This window comes from Protopterus annectens, chromosome 8.part0, assembly GCF_019279795.1.
Source record: "Protopterus annectens isolate FY-2018-M chromosome 8.part0, PAN1.0, whole genome shotgun sequence".
Taxonomy (NCBI): Eukaryota; Metazoa; Chordata; order Ceratodontiformes; family Protopteridae; genus Protopterus; species Protopterus annectens.
Genome location: NC_056741.1, coordinates 943,482,136 through 943,503,935, shown reverse-complemented (window position 1 = coordinate 943,503,935; position 21,800 = coordinate 943,482,136). Strand labels below are relative to the sequence as shown.

The following is a 21,800-nucleotide window of genomic DNA, read 5'->3' as shown; positions in this document are numbered from 1 at the left end:
ACTATCTAATACTCTTGCACAAGGGTGGGTAATAGAACATCTCCCGTCAACTAAGGCACGCATTGGTGGATCAAACAGGTTTTTATGAATTTTAGGGATCCCAAACATAACTGGGACCCTAGGGAAGGAAATGTTAATGAAATTGAAAGTGTCAATGTCAATCCTACCTTCAATAAACAAGTCCCTAAAATACCCTTTAATCCTGTTATATTGCCCTGTCATCTCATTCAAAGATGAGATTTCGTAGGCGGGAGAGTTTAGGACAGTTAACATCCTTTCGGTGTAGTCGTCCTTATCAAGAATGACTAAGCCCCCACCCTTGTCAGGTTTAATAACCCTAATGGGAAGGCTACATAAGTTTTTTAAGGCCATCCTTTGATCAAACGAGATATTACTCTGATTGTCAAACCACTTAACACATTCAAAAAATTGTCTTAGATCTAATTCACAAATATTCTCAAAAATGTGTAAAATAGGATGCAAAGGAGGGTTGAAAATGCTCAACAACTTAAATGAAGATCCTTCACTTGCTGTTTCACCATTAAACAAAACCTTAAGGTTTAGTCTATGGACAAAACATTTGAAGTCAATCAACAACTTAGACAGATGTAATTTCTGATCTGGAACAAAAGAGAGGACGTACGCCAAAAGTTCAATCAAGTCACTTTCAATGTTGGTATTAGAAAAGTTATAAACTTTAAAGTCTCCCTTAATGTTAGTCAAAATGACTGGTTTTGGAGAGACATGTGAACTGTCACCAAGATGCCCTTTGATGGAGTCTATTTGTTCCTGTTCTTGTTGAATTGTTGCTGATTGTTCTTGCACCCTAAAAAAGGCTTCTGTTGACCTCTATAGTTAGGGCGATTGACGTGATTATCATGGTTAGCCTTAATTCTGCTACTCCTCCTTGGTTCCTGGGATGAAGGGCATTCACCTCTGTCATCAAAAGGGTGGTCACCCCGGTCTGGGACAGCTTCAATAGCTGTCACATCTCTATCATTGTCACCTTGATTATGGGTGGCGGCCGAATTGTTGTTTCTGTTGATGTTCTTATGAAGATTAGGGTAGGCAAGACAGCTTATGTAAGCTTGCCTATCCCTAGAAAGTTTTTTTGTTTTATTAAGTTTAAGTTTAATTAACAGAGCATCTATACTCTGAAAAATACGATTGTAGTCATATTTATATCGTACAAAATTAATGCCAGCCTTAATCTTCTCATCTAACTCACTAGTTTCAGCCAGCAAGGTCCCAATATAGTTGGAATAATGTTTCACCATTAATTCCAACAGTTCCAGTCCTTGTTTATTAAAAAGAGTTGTGAGATCATCGATAAACACAGGGTCTTGAAATAGTCCAGTCGGAACAAAAGAACTCCTCAAACCCTTAGGTACAATTTTTTCCTTTAAACATTGTTTAAAATAAGAGACCTCTAATTGTAATTTCTTTATTTTTAACATTTTGTAGTCCAAAGCTTTAAGCTTCTCAGTAATATTGTCTGTAAAGTTACCTGTAGTGTCAAGTCCTGGAGCCGGCGAACCCGATGGAAAAAGAGAGCCGAAATCAAGAGCCTCAAGGTTCCCAATTTATTCCAAAAATATAGGCACACCAATAAGCCCAGGATTGCTGTTAGAGTTATTGCTAGCACCATTGCAAGCCATGTTCTGCCCCAAAAGTCCAGGCGCAGTATCAGAAAAATGGCCACCATTGTTTCGATCATCCAAGCCTGTTGCCACACCACATCTTGCGGCAGGGAGCAGGTGTACAACGTTAAGGCTGCCAGCCATTATATTTAGACGCTGAAGTTGACCCTGTTGAATACCATTAGAATGTCCGCTCACAGACACGTTGTGGTTGAAAGCCGGTTGGCTTGGGTTAAGGTTCCGTAACATTAGCGCTTCATTGGATTCAATTTTATCCAGGCGCGAGTTTAAGCCATCAAGCCGTTGTGTTAATAAAAGCAAGAGCGCCTCAGTGCTCATAGGGTCGTCCGGGGAAGAAACATTTTCAGACCCGAATAAGTTCGGTGTCCTAGGACTCGTCCCAACGCCAGTAGACATACTCGTGAAAATAGCACAAGAGAACAAACAACTGGTAAAACAAAAAAGCGTTGACGAGTTAAGGAACACCTGGTGATCGAAACAATGGTGGCCATTTTTCTGATACTGCGCCTGGACTTTTGGGGCAGAACATGGCTTGCAATGGTGCTAGCAATAACTCTAACAGCAATCCTGGGCTTATTGGTGTGCCTATATTTTCGGAATGGGTTGGGAACCTTGAGGCTCTTGATTTCGGCTCTCTTTTTCCATCGGGTTCGCCGGCTCCAGGACTTGACACTACAGGTAACTTTACAGACAATATTACTGAGAAGCTTAAAGCTTTGGACTACAAAATGTTAAAAATAAAGAAATTACAATTAGAGGTCTCTTATTTTAAACAATGTTTAAAGGAAAAAATTGTACCTAAGGGTTTGAGGAGTTCTTTTGTTCCGACTGGACTATTTCAAGACCCTGTGTTTATCGATGATCTCACAACTCTTTTTAATAAACAAGGACTGGAACTGTTGGAATTAATGGTGAAACATTATTCCAACTATATTGGGACCTTGCTGGCTGAAACTAGTGAGTTAGATGAGAAGATTAAGGCTGGCATTAATTTTGTACGATATAAATATGACTACAATCGTATTTTTCAGAGTATAGATGCTCTGTTAATTAAACTTAAACTTAATAAAACAAAAAAACTTTCTAGGGACAGGCAAGCTTACATAAGCTGTCTTGCCTACCCTAATCTTCATAAGAACATCAACAGAAACAACAATTCGGCCGCCACCCATAATCAAGGTGACAATGATAGAGATGTGACAGCTATTGAAGCTGTCCCAGACCGGGTGACCACCCTTTGATGACAGAGGTGAATGCCCTTCATCCCAGGAACCAAGGAGGAGTAGCAGAATTAAGGCTAACCATGATAATCACGTCAATCGCCCTAACTATAGAGGTCAACAGAAGCCTTTTTTAGGGCGCAAGAACAATCAGCAACAATTCAACAAGAACAGGAACAAATAGACTCCATCAAAGGGCATCTTGGTGACAGTTCACATGTCTCTCCAAAACCAGTCATTTTGACTAACATTAAGGGAGACTTTAAAGTTTATAACTTTTCTAATACCAACATTGAAAGTGACTTGATTGAACTTTTGGCGTACGGCCTCTCTTTTGTTCCAGATCAGAAATTACATCTGTCTAAGTTGTTGATTGACTTCAAATGTTTTGTCCGTAGACTAAACCTTAAGGTTTTGTTTAATGGTGAAACAGCAAGTGAAGGATCTTCATTTAAGTTGTTAAGCATTTTTAACCCTCCTTTGCATCCTATTTTACACATTTTTGAGAATATTTGTGAATTAGATCTAAGACAATTTTTTGAATGTGTTAAGTGGTTTGACAATCAGAGTAATATCTCGTTTGATCAAAGGATGGCCTTAAAAAACTGATGTAGCCTTCCCATTAGGGTTATTAAACCTGACAAGGGTGGGGGCTTAGTCATTCTTGATAAGGACGACTACACCGAAAGGATGTTAACTGTCCTAAACTCTCCTGCTTACGAAATCTCATCTTTGAATGAGATGACAGGGCAATATAACAGGATTAAAGGGTATTTTAGGGACTTGTTTATTGAAGGTAGGATTGACATTGACACTTTCAATTTCATTAACATTTCCTTCCCTAGGGTCCCAGTTATGTTTGGGATCCCTAAAATTCATAAAAACCTGTTTGATCCACCAATGCGTGCCTTAGTTGACGGGAGATGTTCTATTACCCACCCTTGTGCAAGAGTATTAGATAGTATTATCTCTAAATACCTTAGTTTAATACCCCAAATTTGTAAGGACTCTTGGTCTTTTTTGAATTCTATAAATGAAATCCAATTTGACCCGTCCTTAAACTTTTTAACTATCGACGTTGTCGACTTTTATACCTCTATACCACACCAAGAGGCGGTCGAATGGGTTGATTTAATGCTTTTAAGCCTACAGGCCCCTAAGGATGACATTGCGGTTGCTACACTCCTTCTGGATATTATTTTGTCTTCCAACTTTTTCATTTTCAACAATTGTCACTAACTTCAGAAAATAGGTATTGCCATGGGCTCCCCTTGTGGGGGTAGCGTGGCAAATTTGGTAGTTGCTTACTGGGAGAATACCTTTCTCTTAAACAATCCCAGGTTTAAAAATACCATCAAGTTTTACACACACTTCTTAGACGATGTGTTCCTACTTATCCAGGGGGGTGAAGAGGTTGTCGTTGACTTGATTAATTACATGAATGACTCTACTACTTTCTTAAAATTCACCTACCATTTCTCGTTTAGCGAAATTGATTACCTTGATGTCAAATTGGTTAAAGATCTTCACAACAACCGGTTTCAGTCTAGTATTTTTAGGAAGCCAACTTATTGTAATGCTTTCTTGCACTTTTCCAGTAACCACCCTTGGAAACAAAAGAGGTCGATCGTTAAAGGGCAGTTGGTTAGAGCTGTACGAATGTGCAGCACAGCTGTGGCCTTTGAACATGAGTGTTCTATCTTGAAAGATATGTTTCTCAATAGGGGATATCCGATTGATTTAATAGACAGCTTAATTGAAGAAGTCTCCTTAAAAAGAGACAATGGGTTTTATCAACCTCTTCTTCAAAATAGTGAACAGGATATTGTTGTCATTACTGCGGCATTACCTGGATCCTCCCCTTTAGAAGCTCACTCTAATCGACATAAGCCTGTTGACTCCTTGTCTTTCCATCATTTGCCTAGCCGGGACTTTAAGACCAGCTTGATTATTACACATAATAAATTTGTTGGAGACATTTGTTCTATTGTCAAGAAGAACTGGCACTTTATTCAAAATAGTGCTACCTTATTAAATATATTGGGAACACACCCCTCCTTTGTGTTTAAGAGGGGAAGTAACTTAAAGGAACTTTTACAGATGGTGGAATCTTCATACCCCTTATCTAGATATACTGGTACAGCTATTTGTGGGACTTGTAACTGGTGCAGACTTTTGAAGGTTGGGGGTTCTTTCACCATTAGAGACAAGAAATACATTATAAAACACAAGATTAGTTGCAACACGAAATCAGTTGTTTACGTTGCCTTTTGTGACTGTTGCCCAGCATTTTATGTTGGTAAGACGGACCGTAGATTATGGGACCGTATTTACCAACATAATTACGCTATAAAAAATAAAAAAGGCGACAACGCCCTTTTGAAACATATTTTAAGTCATGCTGGGCACAGTTTTCACTTTATGGGCATAGATCTTGTTAAAGTGGGTATTAGAGGGGGCCCCCAGTCCCTCTTACTTGAAACAAGAGAACTAGAGTGGCAAATTCTATTGGATGCCTTCTCTGTCCCTGGGTTGAATGAGGCTTGTAATATTTCTGCAATTTTAAAATACAGAAGTTACCTTAGGTAGTGAATGAGGTGAATTAGCTACTCAATATTTAATTCTTCTTAAGAGTAGCTTTTGTAATTAAATTAATATTTAATTCACCTTTAATATGGAATCATTGTTTTTATATTGTAGGTTCCAATAAGTAATCTCAGTTTACTATTTGATACTACATTTTATGAATGTATCGCACTGCTGGTGGAGTGTAAGCAGTATTAAGCAGCTTTTGATAGCTTTAAATTAAAGTTTTTAACTTAATTTTTTATCTTTAACTATTTCCAATTCACTATACATTTTTATATAATAATTTTTTGTGAATTGTTGTGTGTAATTTGGTCATTTATATATATTTTTCTTAAATATTTTTTTAAAATAATTAACTATCTTGTTGAGTGTTGCCAAGGAAATGACATCACGTTGCTTGGCTTGAGGTTTTAAATTTGTGTTCATTTGGCGCTTTCTTGTTATGTCTGATGAAGCTTCTGCACTAGCAGAGGCGAAAACGTTATTTAAATAAAGACCGTTTACGTTGACTTTAATATTTTGACTTTGCCAGGTGTTCCTTAACTCGTCAACGCTTTTTTGTTTTACCAGTTGTTTGTTCTCTTGTGCTATTTTCATGAGTATGTCTTAATCTAAACAGGTGTGTGTAAAATATTTTACTGGATATTATTTAAAAAAGGAGATTTCACTTCTAAATTTTACTCACACCTGGTTAGATTAAGATCAAAAAGACATGACAAGACACTGGATTCATAGCTCAGCGACTGAGTTTAAAGTGCTTCCCTCTTATGCAGCAGCTGGACAAATCAAATAAAAAAAACATGCAACCGAAAGTTGGGAAAGCAAAACCTCGGTAAGACGCTGATAATATAAGTTATATCAGGTACATTATTACTATTTTAACTCCCATACATTATTTGTACTTCCTAACAATGGTTATTTCCATTGTCAGGGAAACCCTTTTAAAGCAGTAGTTGCCGCTTAAAAAAAAAAAAAAAAAAAAACGCTTCACAGCTACCAGCTGTTTCGTCACAGCTGCCAGAAGCCAGATAACTGTAAGTAAGGAAATTGTGTTTTTGGAGGATGTACATACAAGCATAGTTGTAATGGGCTGCATAGTGTTTAAATTATGGAGAAAATCCTTTTTTTGTACTTTGCTGTTATCGGAGCAACACCTTATACGTGGTTGCTGAGCTCCGAATCCTGTGTCTTGTCATGCCTTTTTGCTGTTCATCTAACCAGGTGTGTATAAAATATTTTACTGGATAACATTTAAAAAAGGAAATGTCAACTCTAAATTTTATGCGAGACCAAAAACACATGACAAGATACTGAATTCGGAGCTCAGAAACCCCGTTTAAAGTGTTGCCCCGATAACAGAAAAGTACCATCTATCTATATATATATATATATATATATATATATATATATATATATATATATATATATATATATATATATATATATAGATATATATATATTTATATATTTACTGAAATGTATTTCTTTTCATGGTCCAAGGTTGTGACTCAGAACATGAGCATTAGGATGTTAATCTTCTTCATTTTTTTTGTACCTTTTTACAGTCAGTGATTTTAGCATCGATCTGCTGAAGTGGGGAAAAGACAAGATTGCTAAGCACCATTCTGACATCAGAAAGATGCTTAACAAGTTTTTATTAAGCATACCTCAGCTCTGTTAAGCATTCCTGAGTCTGTTGTCCTTCAGATGAGTAGTTGAACTGAGGTTCTGTCTGCTTCAGTTGGTGGTAGGAAAGGTAGATGTAAAAAAATCGCACAGAACCTACTGAAAAGAGTAAAAGTTCTTTGATGCCCTGGCCAGATTTGTTAGTATAAATACCACCTTGGGGCTATCCTGATAACACGCCACTGACCTAGTGGATGTAATCCAGTCATCAAAGGATAAATAAAGCTTTTAAAACCCAAATGAAGGTGTGAAATTGCTCTGATCCTTGAACATGCAAGTATCTGAATAGCAGATTCTTAAGGTAATCGTGATGTTGCATTTGGAAATTACTTTTTTCTTTTGTAAATTTTTAACTTTGGATCAGTCACTACTTTCTTCAGACCCCAGTGTATCTTCCACTATTTTGTCTTCCCTGAGCCATCACAGTTTAGGGCATACTGCTGAAAATACAGTTGCCAAGTAGGCCTCATCTGTCCAGATGGAAATACCCACTTGACTATGTTGGCCTTGAATACTCCACAACTGCCGGTAGGAGTGAACATGCAGGGGGTCATCATAGTGCACAGGTGTCTAACAATTTGAGCTGACATGACTTCTGATTTGCTGGCTTTGGAAGTGCTATGGGATGTTGATAGGTAAGTACCCTACCTTGGCAGTGATGAGCATTTTAATAGTCTACTCTCACTTGCCGTGTTTGCACTTGCTTTTCTGGCTCCTTTATCCTGGTCTCCAGCAGAAGCAGGTAGCAAATGACTTTTTGCAGCATGTCTTTCTTCTCTGCTCCCTAAAAGAGGTGAGCTTGATTAGCCTTGTCATTCATTTATGTCTCTGAGTATCAGCTCAGTTAGCTCACTGGCTGCTTAGTGAACCTGGATCATCTCAGTCAACCTAAAGCCCTGGAGCTAGCTAGTAAGTTCTTTTGCCACACTGAAATCAAAACAAGCAAAGATTCCCATCACAGACCTCAATGACAAAGCCTAAGGACAGTCGTCTGATAATAAATAAAGTAATTTATCACCATGAAACATGGATTCATCGGTTACATTGCAAACAATGTCTCCATTTCTATTGTACATTAGAAATCTAAACTTTTGAAAACTAGTACCAATAAAATGATGTACACAACATGGATGATTATGTATTACTTTTACAAATGATACAGTGCCAAAATACTGAACAACATATAACCAAAATGCAGGTAAATTTATAAGAAGAAGTGTGTAGCAGATACACAACTTACCAGCCAATAATAACAACATGGTTTAATACCTACTATCTATATTTCTCACCTAGTATTCCTTACATTGAATAATGACATAGTACAAAAAAACCCCCCAAAAAAACACAGATAATCTACCTCCTGAAATACGTACTGTAATAAGACGGTATATAACATAGAATGCACTCATAAATGGAATTAGGCAAACAGTATATCTACTGAAAATGGCAAGTCTTTTGAACTAATTAGCCATATTAAACATTTTTCAAATAAATATGACTTTAAGAAGGAAAGACAGGAGTAAGGAAGGCACAGTCAACAGAAGAGGCAGAGGGAAAGTACCAAAAGAAAAGGACTGAAAATTCAATGACAAAGGTTTGCAGCATTTATATATTACTGAATAGGAAAGATTCTGCAAGACATATCAGCTACTAATAATCTACAAACACAGGTCACCAGGGTAAGTGGCTTTTCCTTAAATCCAATAAGCTCCTTAATGATGAAATGTACACTGCTAAACCAATTACTGGGTCTAGAACTTGAAGCAAGACTTCTATTTTATAAAAAGTAGTGGTTTTATATTTAATCAGCCTGTTAATACATTATTTTTGATAAGGTTCATCAAGGAAGCTAGCTATACACATCTATCATAGCATACTCAGCAATGCAGATATTATGGTTTAACTGTTTTATACATTTGATAAGCAGTAAGCCTACTGGGCAAGGTTGCTGATTTTCATGGGCAACCTGGGAACACTGTATGTTTAAGTGACTTGCTCAGAGTCAAGCACTTGGGAAAATCTGTACCCTCTGTTTACTGGAAACAGCCTGTTAAGAGGTCTTAGTCCTCTGTGTTGACTTCCAGCTAATATAAACAAATAGTCGCAGAATCCTTTATTTGAATACATTTTCACAACATAGTAATATAATTTCACCTTCCCAGCTCAGTAAGTTATGGTTACAAAATTTAGCAGTTGAATAACATCCCAGTGGGTCACAAAGTGAGTATTTGTTTCTAATGGGATTAGACTAAGGGTTCATACTCTGGCATAATTTACTTACAGTACCACCCAGGGCTAGACTGTGCAGGTGTGGGCATTCCTAGCTCAAATTACATGCTATGACAGAGTGACTGACAGATGCAGATTTCCTGTCTACATCACAAATACGTTAGTGCTAGACAATAGGCATACATTAATGTAATCCCTGGACTTTATTGCAGCAAGTTTCTGAGTATATAAGACCAAGACTTAAAAATCTGTTCCTGTTTCACACTACATATTCTTCAGAAAATGCACGCCAATATAAAACCTGTTATTCTAGCAAGTTTGAGGTTCTCACTGCCTAAATGCTATCTTGAGCTTTGCAATTGTAAGTAGATTGGCTAGCCTGCAATAACTTAGCAGTATATTATATTAAACACTATAAATTTTATAGTACACTCATATTCTTGTTTTTATAAATTAGCTATGTATTTCTAGTCCTACAGATGGATGCCACCAAGTCCTTCATACTAACTTCCTTCTAGTTAGACATCAAAGACCTACCTTCTATCTTTATTTCAGCCTTTATACCTATCTGTGTAATTTTCTAACCACTTGCCTGTCCACTTGTCTGCTGATTAATTTATATACATAATTTATATACATAACTATGTCTAGCTTCTGAGTATTTATCACTTGAAGTTTAAATGCACTAATAGCAACTTGGGTTGCACTTTGATACAATATTTACTTTTTTTTTTCTTAAGGTGGTAAATGCAAATGCAAGCAGAATAAGCAAAGAAGGTAAGCACATGTAATATCTATACAGTTCTCTGCTATTTATAATGATATTTGTACTGGAAGCATGTTTAGTCTAATATACAAACAGATGTAAAACCATCCAAGTATGATTATTGTGCATGGCTGTGCACACAAGCGTGCATGCATGCATGTGTGTGTGCCTGTTTGTTTAGATGCGTTATTATAGCTAATGAGATCAGAGTATAATGCTCCAAGCAGGAAGGCTATTTTCTTTTTCTCAATGCTTCCTCTCTCTCTCTCTCTCTTTCTCACATTTTTTTGTTGATATTTTTCAAATATGAAATACTTCCATAAATTCCAATACATTTGTATTAACCTGACAATGTGCTGTCAAAAAGGATATGTCTTTTGTATTCTCGTGTGCTACTAAAGAGATTACTCAGGATAGTGACGGTCAGCAGTATGATCATGAGTATGAATACTCTAACTTTAGATGCCAACTCAAAAGACTTTTTGTAAATTAAATGCAACTGTGAAAAGCCAGGTCATGTCTCAGTATAACTAAGAAAAATCACAAACTGCATCTAATTATTACCCTTTACAATGGCATCTCTATAAGTCTTACTAACAAGCAATGCAACACTTTGTAAATATGTATGAAGTTCTTTAACCTGTAACTCACCCTCTACTATATTTATTTTTTTCTTCTAACACTGGACCTCCCTATACTTTCCTAATATTCCCCTACTTGCTCTTCTGTTTCTATTGGTGAGCTATCCCACTTGCTTCACCTCTAATTAAACCACAGGTTTTTGATAAAACACACATCTGTCATAGTTAATTTATATAATGAACTAGGACTCATTGCACTGCCACTGTTTATCTTGAATTTGAACATTCACCCCTGGTCTGATCCCCATGTCTCTGATAGACAGAAACAGAGTGTAAATATTCCCTAACATAGCCCCTACTAAACCTTTAGCAACATCCAAAACATACCCCTCCAAATAGATGCCCAAGTTACATGGGAACTGTTAAGGTACCAAATAACTTTCAAATGATGCAGTTCAGTAAAGAATTAGAATATCCTTTAATATAAGGAAAGTCATGTATGTGGGAGACTAGGAAATCAGGTTCTGTCTCTCCAAACAGCAAAATCATACATTCTTTATACCTTTTCTGATTAAAGAAAACATTATTGTAATAATCTTAGAACAACCACTGATCAGTTAAGAATTAACACTACAGCGTCAATTCTGCTAAGATCTCCTGACTCTATGTTTATGACTTTCCATCTTAGGCATACGTTTTGAATTCCATAAAAGTATTTTCTACAAAGAACAGAACTTTCTACACTTTTGCCATGCTTGTATTTTTTTTTTAATCTTATTAAATTTTAAAAAATTGAAAACAAAATGTAACATTTAACAAACCATGACAATTGAATAACTATATGTGTGGTCCATAACAAGAGTTTATATTAAACAAAACCATTAATACTTTTCTAATAAATCGCAAAGCTTTAGCCATGATAAATACTGATGTGGCATTTGATGTTCTCATATAAACAGTTTGCAATTCTTTAAAACATACAGTCTTAGCTAAACAAATTCAGTAAAGGAGAGATTATTTTTACTTTTCAAATTCTTTGTGACAATTATCCTCTCTATAACCGGTATGGATCAAAGTAGAGCCACTTCTGTTGCTGCTATAGAATCTGGGATTGGGGCATTAAATAAAATCAAGAAGTTTGTAACAATGCAATTGTCTGACCACAATGTATTTACAAAGTTTCTAAACTCTAACCAAAAGGGAATAACCATGCTACATTTTATAACTATATGAAACCAATTTGCATCCAGAATTTCATCACATCTCCAATAATTTATTTTCTCTGTGTTATAAATTAAAACAACATTGTGAGGAGTTAAAAAGATACTATGCAAGTACTTCCATGTATAAAGATTTTAAAGATATTTTTATTTTTATCTGAAAAAAACTTCATTAACTTTTGTTGAATAATTCCAATATGACAAATCAGAAACTATAAATTCAGTTCTTAAAATCTTATACATTTTAGATAAAAAGATGTATTATTAGTAGTCACAGTTCAACTCTCACTTTAATAACTCTGTCACCTCCATCCTAGATAACTACCAAAATTTATCACTCACAGTCCCCCCCCTACCACTAGTACCACAAACTCTTTCTCCTTTGAACCTGTTCAAACTCCTTACATAAAAAAGTTTCTAAGCAAACTAAAACCTTGCTGCCTTGCTACTGACCAACTACCCAACAAATTCCTAAAAATAGCTGCTCCATCCATCACCTATCGTATCCCTGTCCTAATCAATTATTCTATCTCCAAACAATATGTGCCTCACTTCTGGAAAATCTCTCACATCATTCCCTTTACATTTAGGGCCCAATATATTCTATTAAAACCAGATTATAAATTAGTATCTATTTCAAAATTATTGTTTGAAATTAAGATTATTTCATGTAAGTGTTTCCAATTTTAAACACAGGAACAGCCTTGACAATTAGATGGGAAGCCATAAATTTATACTGGGGATTTCACCTATGTCCCTCTTAGAGGCAGATGGTGCTGATTCTAGATTTGCACACAAACATAGACTATATATCTTGGTCCATAAGGTAACAAGGGTATAACATGGCTAGGCTTATATAGGCCTTAGGGGCAATAGCCTAGTAACCTTCTATGATCATATTTAGCCAATGACTTACTATTTTTATAATGGCAGACTTAGCACATAATTCAGTATCTGGAAAACCAATAGTACCTTCTTCCTATCTTTTTATATGTCTGTCAAAAGATATTCTTTGTTTGTGGGGATACCACAAGAATTTAACTAGAACAGAGTTTAAATATTTTAAAATGTTTTTGGAGAAAAGTATAATTAATGATTGTATATAAAATACGACTTTTGGTAAGATTATCATTTTAGTCAATGTAAGTCTGTCTTCCATTGTAAACACAATTTATTCCAGTTATTAAGTTTAGTAGTATATCAAATAACATTTTATAATTTACCAAAACCAAATCTTTCCAACTAGATGTAACAGTAATTCTCAGATATTTAATTTGCATATCTTCCCAAATAAATTCCTTGTAATTAAAAAAAAAAAATTCCTTTTTTTGTTATGATTAAATCTTCAGCATGAAATCCTATCAAAACAGTTAGCAAGTTGTCATCAGATGAATTTTGGAAGTATAACACCCATCTATGGAAAAACCCTTGATGGTTGCATTTGACCTAATACAATTAGCAAAAGGTTCTATTGTCAAAGCAAAGAACAAAAGAAGCAAACCATCCTTGTTTTGTGCCTTTTAATAATTTGAATAAGCTAAATGAAAAGGAGCCTATTTTAGCAAAAGATCATGAGCTATTATACAATTTTGTTATTAAGTGTATAAATTCTAAACAGAAATTATATTATTTCAGCATTTTAAATAAACAAAACAAATTAACAGAATCAACAGTTCTTTCCAAGTCTAGACTTATAATTAAAAGTTCTTTCTTATTCTTGTTAGTAATATCTATTAATGAAAAGAGTCTTATAATCGTGTGCTCTTCTATTTAAAACAAAAACAATTTGATCATCTTCAATTTGACTTGGCAGTATATGATTTAATATTTTTGCCTGTATAGACATAAAATGTTAAAGTCAATGTTTAAAAGAGAAATGGGAAGATAAGAGGAACATAATTTTGGATCTTTATCTTGTTTTAAAATAAATGAAATCAATGACAATCTCCAAGAGGGAAGAATATTTGAAGTACTTCTAACTTCCTCAAAGGTTTTTAGCAAAATGTTTAATATATCAGGAATTATATTATATAACTCAGGAACTATACCATCCAGCCCTCGGGCTTTATCAGTTTTAAGATTTTTAATTTGTTCTTTTAGTTCCTTAAAAGAAAATGGTTTATCTAGTCTAAAATTCTGATCTTTAGTTAACTTATGTTTTATATTATCCTTCAGGAAGCTGTCAATTAAATTAATATTATCTAAAGTTGACTTACTATTATTAATTCATAATGCTATTTAAAACTTTCTAATATATATTTTAAATCAATTTCTTTCTTAATGTTGTTCTCAAATTTATATGTACTCTCTTTAATGGCATTTTTATTATTTAATCATTTTGATCTAATAATTAATCTATGCAAATTTTGGGGGTTAATAGAATGCAATCAGAATTTTATTTTTTCAAAATTTGTTGAAATTTTATGATGCAGTATTTCTAAATATTTCTAATTTAAGACTTTCAATTCAGAATTTGCAGTCTTGTCATTAGATTTTAAATTTAATTTTAATTTATCAATATTTAATTGTAAAACAGTTAACCCTTTATCCCACTACTTTCTTTTATATAAATATACCAGCTTTTATTTCTGCCATATAAATAAGCTTTTACCATATCTCACAAAATAACATCAGTAACTTCACCATTATTACTAATCCCCATAAATAGATTTAATTCAGGATTTATGAAATGTTTTAATTTTAGTTATATAAGGAGGAGGAATTCTCTGGCAACTATATCAATAAAATATTAAATAAGACAGTAGCATTTGCAAGTTTCCTACAAAACAATGCACACATTTGAGAATTCAATACCATTCATAATGACAATTATAATTCAAAGTTTTCTATAGAAAAACAAAAGGCAGAACTACCATTGTAAAACATCTTATTAAAATAGTAACCATCCTGATGTTTATGATAAATATATCTACTTAAATTATTTAAATAATGTGAAGACAGGTTATATTAACATGACATATTACATTGAAAGAAAGAGAAAACATAATAAAAGAGTATCGCTGAAGCTGCAGCAAGTTGTTTCATAGCACTCTAATCACTACTATTGAAAAGCTTAATAAAATTCAATATAAAAATATAAGATGCAAGGAAATAAATAGTTATTATTATTGTTAAATGATACATGCAGAAAAATGAAACAATTTTATCTTGTGGTTTGTGTTACTCCCCAGAAGAAATTAAAGCAATACTTCAGAACAACTAAAAACATAATAGAAACCTTTCCTTAAGTTTTTTTTCTTTTTTTCTTTAGTTTTCCATCCATTTCTCTTTAATCTAGATAAGGACCAATCCATTTCTTCAGATTTGTCCAGAAATGTATTCTTCTGACTAAATTCCAAAGCTTTTTCAAATGTGTTATAGGGTTTTTGTCCTTCAGGAAGAAAAAAAAAATCTTAATTCTAGCTGGAAAAATAAGTTGAGATTTGAAGCTTAACTTCTTAAAACTCTTAAGTAAAGGGATGCATGTTTTTCTTTCAGAAATCACCGATGAAGAATAGTCATTGCCAAACATGATGTTGTTTCCCTTCATTTTTATTGAAGAATTTCATCAGGATCTTTTAATGCCAGATCTTTATCCTAACTTGAAATGATTTTAACAATTGTAAATCTGGGATTGGGTAGATTATTGAAAAAAAAGAATTTGAAAGAGACCTATGAGCTCTCTGTATGCAAAGGAAAGTGATTCCGGTAAATTAAAGTTTTTGGTAACTATTTATTTAGGAATTGTGTCATGCTGTCTCCTTCTTTCTCTGGTATTCCATAAATTATATTATTTCATCTAGATCTACTTCTCAGATCTTCTACCTTTTCCAAAAGCAAAGTATTTTGTTTTAGGATAAATTCAACATGGTTTTCATTTTCAGCCAGCCTTACATCCAAGTAATTTACTGCTTCTTCTATAGTTACAGTCTGAACTGATTGTTTCCTAACAATTTAATTTAATAAATCCAGTTGTTTCTTGCAGTCTTCTTTTATATTACCAATTTTGCTCTCAAGCTTATCCATTTTAATGGAAAGATCCTGGATACTTGTAAGAGTAGATTGTAATTCATTCTTCATTAAACTCTCCCGAGAAGAAACTTTACAATAGCTCATGTCTAGATCTGTCAAAAACTTCTGACAGGATAATGAATTAGAAAAATCACAAAAACTTGATTTTTCTTTTGCACATTATTATAGAATTTGTTTAGATAGACAAAATTAATCATAAAAATTATTTCTCCAAATTGTAGCATATAGTGACACTGTGACTCCATGTGTAAAAAGGGAAAGGGGGTTGAGGATGGATGAATGGATTATATCATTTTTAACAGTCATATTCAGGTCATTTCACAGGCTCAAGAAACTTTTATAAAAGAAGAGGTGGTGACATCAACAACAGTCCAGGATTTTGCAGGGGAATCCTAGTGAGTGTTTAGTGTTTTCCTTATATGACTAAGCTCTTTTTATCTTGAGCTTGATATTAGGAAACTTTTCACTAAAGGAGTCATTTGAATGCATCTCACGACATCTGGATGTAATATTTAACTGCTTTAAAGTGAGGAATTTGAAAGGAATTTGCTGTCTTTCTAGTGCTACTTTTTCATTTCCTGTGGATATGAAAGACATATTGATGTGAGTTATTTAAACATATTTTGCAGTGAAAGAAGCGGTGGTACTTTGGCTGGTAGAGTTTGATAATTTAGATACAATAAATGTAAACTAACTTTTGGAAGTGCAGCTTTTCTTTCTGATAATGTCATTACGATCGAGTATGAGTACCATGAAAAAGAATCCTCAAGAAAAAGAAATATCTTTGTGACTCTGACTTTGTTGTTTTGTAGATTTTTTAAAAACCTTTAAAGATCTTTAATGCATTTTAAGGAAATCAAGCGTGAAAGCTAGCCTACATACAATGTTTCTCAGCTGTGTAAGCTGTGTAAGCACTATGGTTGTTGGGACGTGCAAATGACCGGCATTCACCATATTGACTTGTTTTATGTAGTGAGCTCTTGGCTAGACTCAATATGGAATTGGTTTAAAGCAGGGAATTTGAAAGGAGGTTGCTGTCTTTCTTGCTCTACTTTTTCATTTCCTGTGGACATGAGAGACATGTTGACATGAGTTATTTAAAGGTATTTTGCACTTAAAGAAGTGGTGGTACTTTGGTTGGTAGAATTTGATATTTTAGATACAATAAATGTAAACAAACTTTTAGAAGTGCAGCTTTTCTTTCTCATAACTTCATTACAATTGAGTATGCATACCATGCAAACGAATCCTCAAGAAAAAATATTGTGACTCTGATTTTGTTTTGTAGACTTTTTTTAAACTGTTAAAGATCTTTAATGTATTTCAAGGAATTCTTGATACTGAATTTTATGTGGGATGCTATACAACTTGTTGTAGTCTCTGTACAGATCATACTCAATAGCTTTTGCAGATCAAATGGATCCTAGCCTGCCAGTCTAAAGAAATAGCATGAGTTATTGAGTGGGTTCTATTTGGATGTACTAGAATAAAAGAAATGAGGAAATTAGTAGAAAGTCAGTCGAGTCATTTGTGACATTTGTATCTCCTTTATGTTCTTCATTTGTGATATTTGTATCTCCTTTATGTTTTTCATTTAGAAGAAATTATTAGAAGGAAATGTTCCAAACATAATTTATTTAGGCTGTGAGGATCAACAGTTTTGATGCAAATAACTGATATGCTTTAAATATGACATAATATTCTGTATATTAACACTGTTTAGCCAAGAACTGCTCCAACAGTTCAGATTTTCTTGTACAGATTTTTCTGACTGAGTACGCATGGATTATTTTTTTAACTCCCTCCCCACAGATGATTAACATTTACTTCTGGCTACCCTCCTCAGTCTCTGGTCATCTAAACCCAGCTAATCTATAATATCTAATCCAGATATTCTGCTGTGGAAAGGAGATTGAGTGAGGCTTCCCAATGCAGCATTATCCTGCTGCCAGAAATAATTGTTTTTTTTTGTTTTGTTTTTTTGCATATGCCCTATTCCAGCTACACCCCTTGCACACATCAAAGAGTGATGCAAGTTATGCATCTTGCAGATGTCCTACTAACTCTCAATTTCTCACTGCAAGAAATTTGGTCAAAGCCAAAAGTACTGGTGGGACAAAGGCCCAAAAATAGGGACATAAATATTGCTCCTGTAAACTCAGATAGTTGCTAGAACAACAGGTTTTGCATTATTATGTATTTTCTGAGGGATGTGAAGTTTGAAATTCAAATGTTTGCCATTATTTATTATTATTTAAAGACTTCAATCTTAATGCTGGTATCCCAGAATTCCACTGAATGTGAGGGGTTATATGACTATGCATACAAATGTTATGTTAATCGGCATTCCGATTTTTGGCCAGTTGTACCTACTTTTCAAATTGTTGATGTTCCCAGGCTGAGAGGTATGACAGTGATTCATCTTTGGATAACAAATAGAGCTGAGGAGGAACAATTAGGGAATGGAGGGTCATGGATTGCATATGGAAGCAATTAGGTTTGACACAAACATAACATAATAAATACTTTTGAGTAGTACACGGGCCTTGGAAATAGTGGAGGTTATAATAGGTTTGAAGGAGACAGATGTACGCATGAGAGCCCAGGGGAGATAGAGCAAATATAAAACAATGACAAATGTTATACAGAACTCAGGAAACTAGCTAGGCTTGTTAATATAAGCTCTGGAGGCAACATGACTGGCATATATCAGTAGGAATTTCTGTCATAGTCTTACAGTCATGCAAATAATGAATCTAAATATCTACTGAAAATTGTGAATGCCTAACTTGTTGGGTTCATGGCTGAAAATGGTTTGTGGTCCAGCCTGTCAACACAGTCAGCTAAATTAATGAATAAATAAATTAATTTCCAGAGGTTTAGAAAATGCTGAAATAAATCCATATCCTTACTTTACATACTTCTGTTTACTATAAACCCTATACTACAACAATCTGAAAATGTTTTGGAACAGTTTGCCTGGTCTGATTAGTCCTAGAAGAAATATTTCCCCTCAATCACCACCTGATCCTGTGATTCATTTTTGTTATTTCTTCATTAATACTGCATTGTTTGTCCTTTAGGACTGTGTAAATATTTCCCTCAGCAACAATCAATCTCCTACCTCTTCTTGTTAATTGGTCTTGATATCTCAATACCATGTTCAGAAATTCTTCAGAAAATCAGACCCTTTTCTGCTCCTGTGGATATTTTCCCATCCATATGTGAAATTATTGGCAAATCAGACAGATTTCTCGTTTTGATCCTCATTAATTTCTGGATGTGAGAGAGTTGTCTTTCCTATTTTTTTGTAAAAGCTCCCATAGTTGTCCCACTCCACAAATTATGTGATGTCTGTGCCTTCAGCAATTTCTGCCTGACAATATCTTCACCACTTTCTAAGGTCTTAGAAAATATATCCATGTCTGACTTCAGCAATGCTTATCAGACCATCTGAGCTTCCCTCCTGTCAGGTGTTTCCCTGTTCACAAAACAGGTACTACCCTACTAACCACCTCTATGGCTAGGTCATCTGGCACCGTGGACAGTTCTCCATACTGGCAGTCCTCTCAATAGACCTTTGAAGACCAAAACAGAAAAACAAACATAGAAAATCATCCCACCTATGTCTATGTGCAGCTTGCTAAATAAATCTAGGTCATCAGGCTGCAGTAAGGACTTTGATTCTCTATTCCATAGAGCAAGTACAACAAAAACTTAATTCATATCAACTACAGAAAGATAGTTCATATCCATGTTGTTGTGTAATATTAACCACTTGATCCTTCCATAGGGACTTATCAAGTATATACTGATCAGTCTTGCAGTTTTGTGTTTATCTTCCTACTTGCAGGATATTGTCTTTTGCATAAGATGGGTCAGCGCTACTCCTGGTTTCTGTTAGTGTTTCACAAGGTTCAGTCCTTGGTGCCATGTTCTGCAGTATTCTTGTATATGATACAGCACTAAATGCTAGCCAAGTCCAGCCTATTCCATACATTGATGACTCCATTATTATTTTTTTAATCAGCGACAGAAGTACAGTCATTGCCCATCCTGAAACCAATTTTACCCAGAGAAAAATGGTTATACAACACTGACCTTATTCTAATTGTAGCAAAGATGAAGGCCATGAAGTTGGATTCCATTATTTTATCTGAATATAGCAATAATTAAGTACAATCTCACTTTAGAAAATGTACAGAGTGAGCCTGATGAAAAAAATAATTCATCATTTGCAGCACTAAATCCCTGTGCCATTGCAAAAAAAAATGTACTCATCTGATGTTTCCCTTAACATATCATACAACATTGAAGGGTTTCTGAGAATTGCTAGCTCTGAAATAATGACTTTTACTCCATTCATTAAATGCAGATACCTGATGTATGCCATCTCTTGCAATACCTTAGTGTCATGAAAGCCTAAACAAAAGATGTAGGCTGCACAAATCAGAAAATCCTGGCAGTTATTGCTGTTGTTTTTCAGAATAGCTAACAGAGACAAAGTGAACATGCTAATGGTCTGCTTTCAGAAGGGTGAGCGTCATAGTGTATAGTTGTCATAGTGTATAGTTGTCATCGTGTATAGCTGTCATAGTGCATAGTTGTCATAGTGTATAGTTGTCAGTGGTACTGTTTGCAGGCAACGTCCGAGTTATACCTGTAACATGATCATCTCATTGCTGTTGTCTGGGTTATTGAATGTATGAGTCCAACACTCAAAAGTATTCTTTAATACTGTTCAGTCACGCATTACACATGTATTTCTGCATATTTAGCTTTATACCAGCAGGTATTACTTCACTTTATAATGGTACATTATTGACATATTGCATTTATTTATCATGTCAGGTGAGTTATATTAAGAAACCGAAAAGTTCATTGGGCTAATTTTCTATCACCAAACCATCCAACCCTGTGCACTACCACTCTGCAATTGCATTTTGTCACAACCCAGTACTTTTATTGCTGAAAAAGACAGCTAAGAACTCTGAATTAAATATACTGGAAAGAATAAAGCAGACAATAGTGTGCTCTACTAGTTGCCTTGCATCTGCAGACTTTGTTTCATAATAAAAAAATACTAATTCCAACACAAATGAATATATGAATATTTATAAAATTGATCCACACACCTCATATAACTCTGCAGTTGAATGCAGACGTGTGTGTGTGTGTGTGTGTGTGTGTGTGTATATATATATATATATATATATATATATATATATATATATATATATATATATATATATATATATATATATATATATATATATATATATATATATATATATATATATATATATTATACATATATATATATATATATATATATATATATATGGATCTAGGACATTTGCTCAAGTTACATCCGAAATCCAAACAGCCAGGCATACTTACGCGAAAGTGCTTTTCACCGAAGAAGCACTTTCACGTATGTATGCCTGTTGCCAAGGCTGTACTATGGTGCGGGTAAGGGAAATGTCCCTTCTCCCCACTGAAGTGCAGTCTCGGAGGGAGAATATTAAAGTAGGGGGTGGTATGGTGGGCACAGCCCCCCTGCTAAAATGCAAATGTAGTGTTTTATTTATTTATTTATTTATTTTGTAACACGTTTTAACAAAAACGCTTTTTCGATAAAAGCGCTTTCGTTAAAGTGTGTTCAGTTATTTTGGATTCGGACATTTGCTCGAGTGAGGAAACGTCCTAGATCCATATATATATATATATATATATATATATATATATATATATATATATATATATATATATATATATATATGGATCCCTATCAGATGATAGAAATTTCATTTGAC

At 34.4% G+C, this 21,800-nt stretch overlaps 1 protein-coding gene across 1 annotated transcript in view; it reads left to right on the top strand.

Annotated features, from left to right (window-relative positions):
* Positions 1–21,800, top strand: part of LOC122809172 (FXYD domain-containing ion transport regulator 3-like) — a 227,919-nt gene that overhangs the window by 148,959 nt on the left and 57,160 nt on the right. Inside the window, exon 6 of the mRNA XM_044080463.1 lies at positions 10,126–10,162. Coding sequence (XP_043936398.1) covers positions 10,126–10,162 — 37 coding nt within the window. The remainder of the gene's footprint in view (positions 1–10,125; positions 10,163–21,800) is intronic.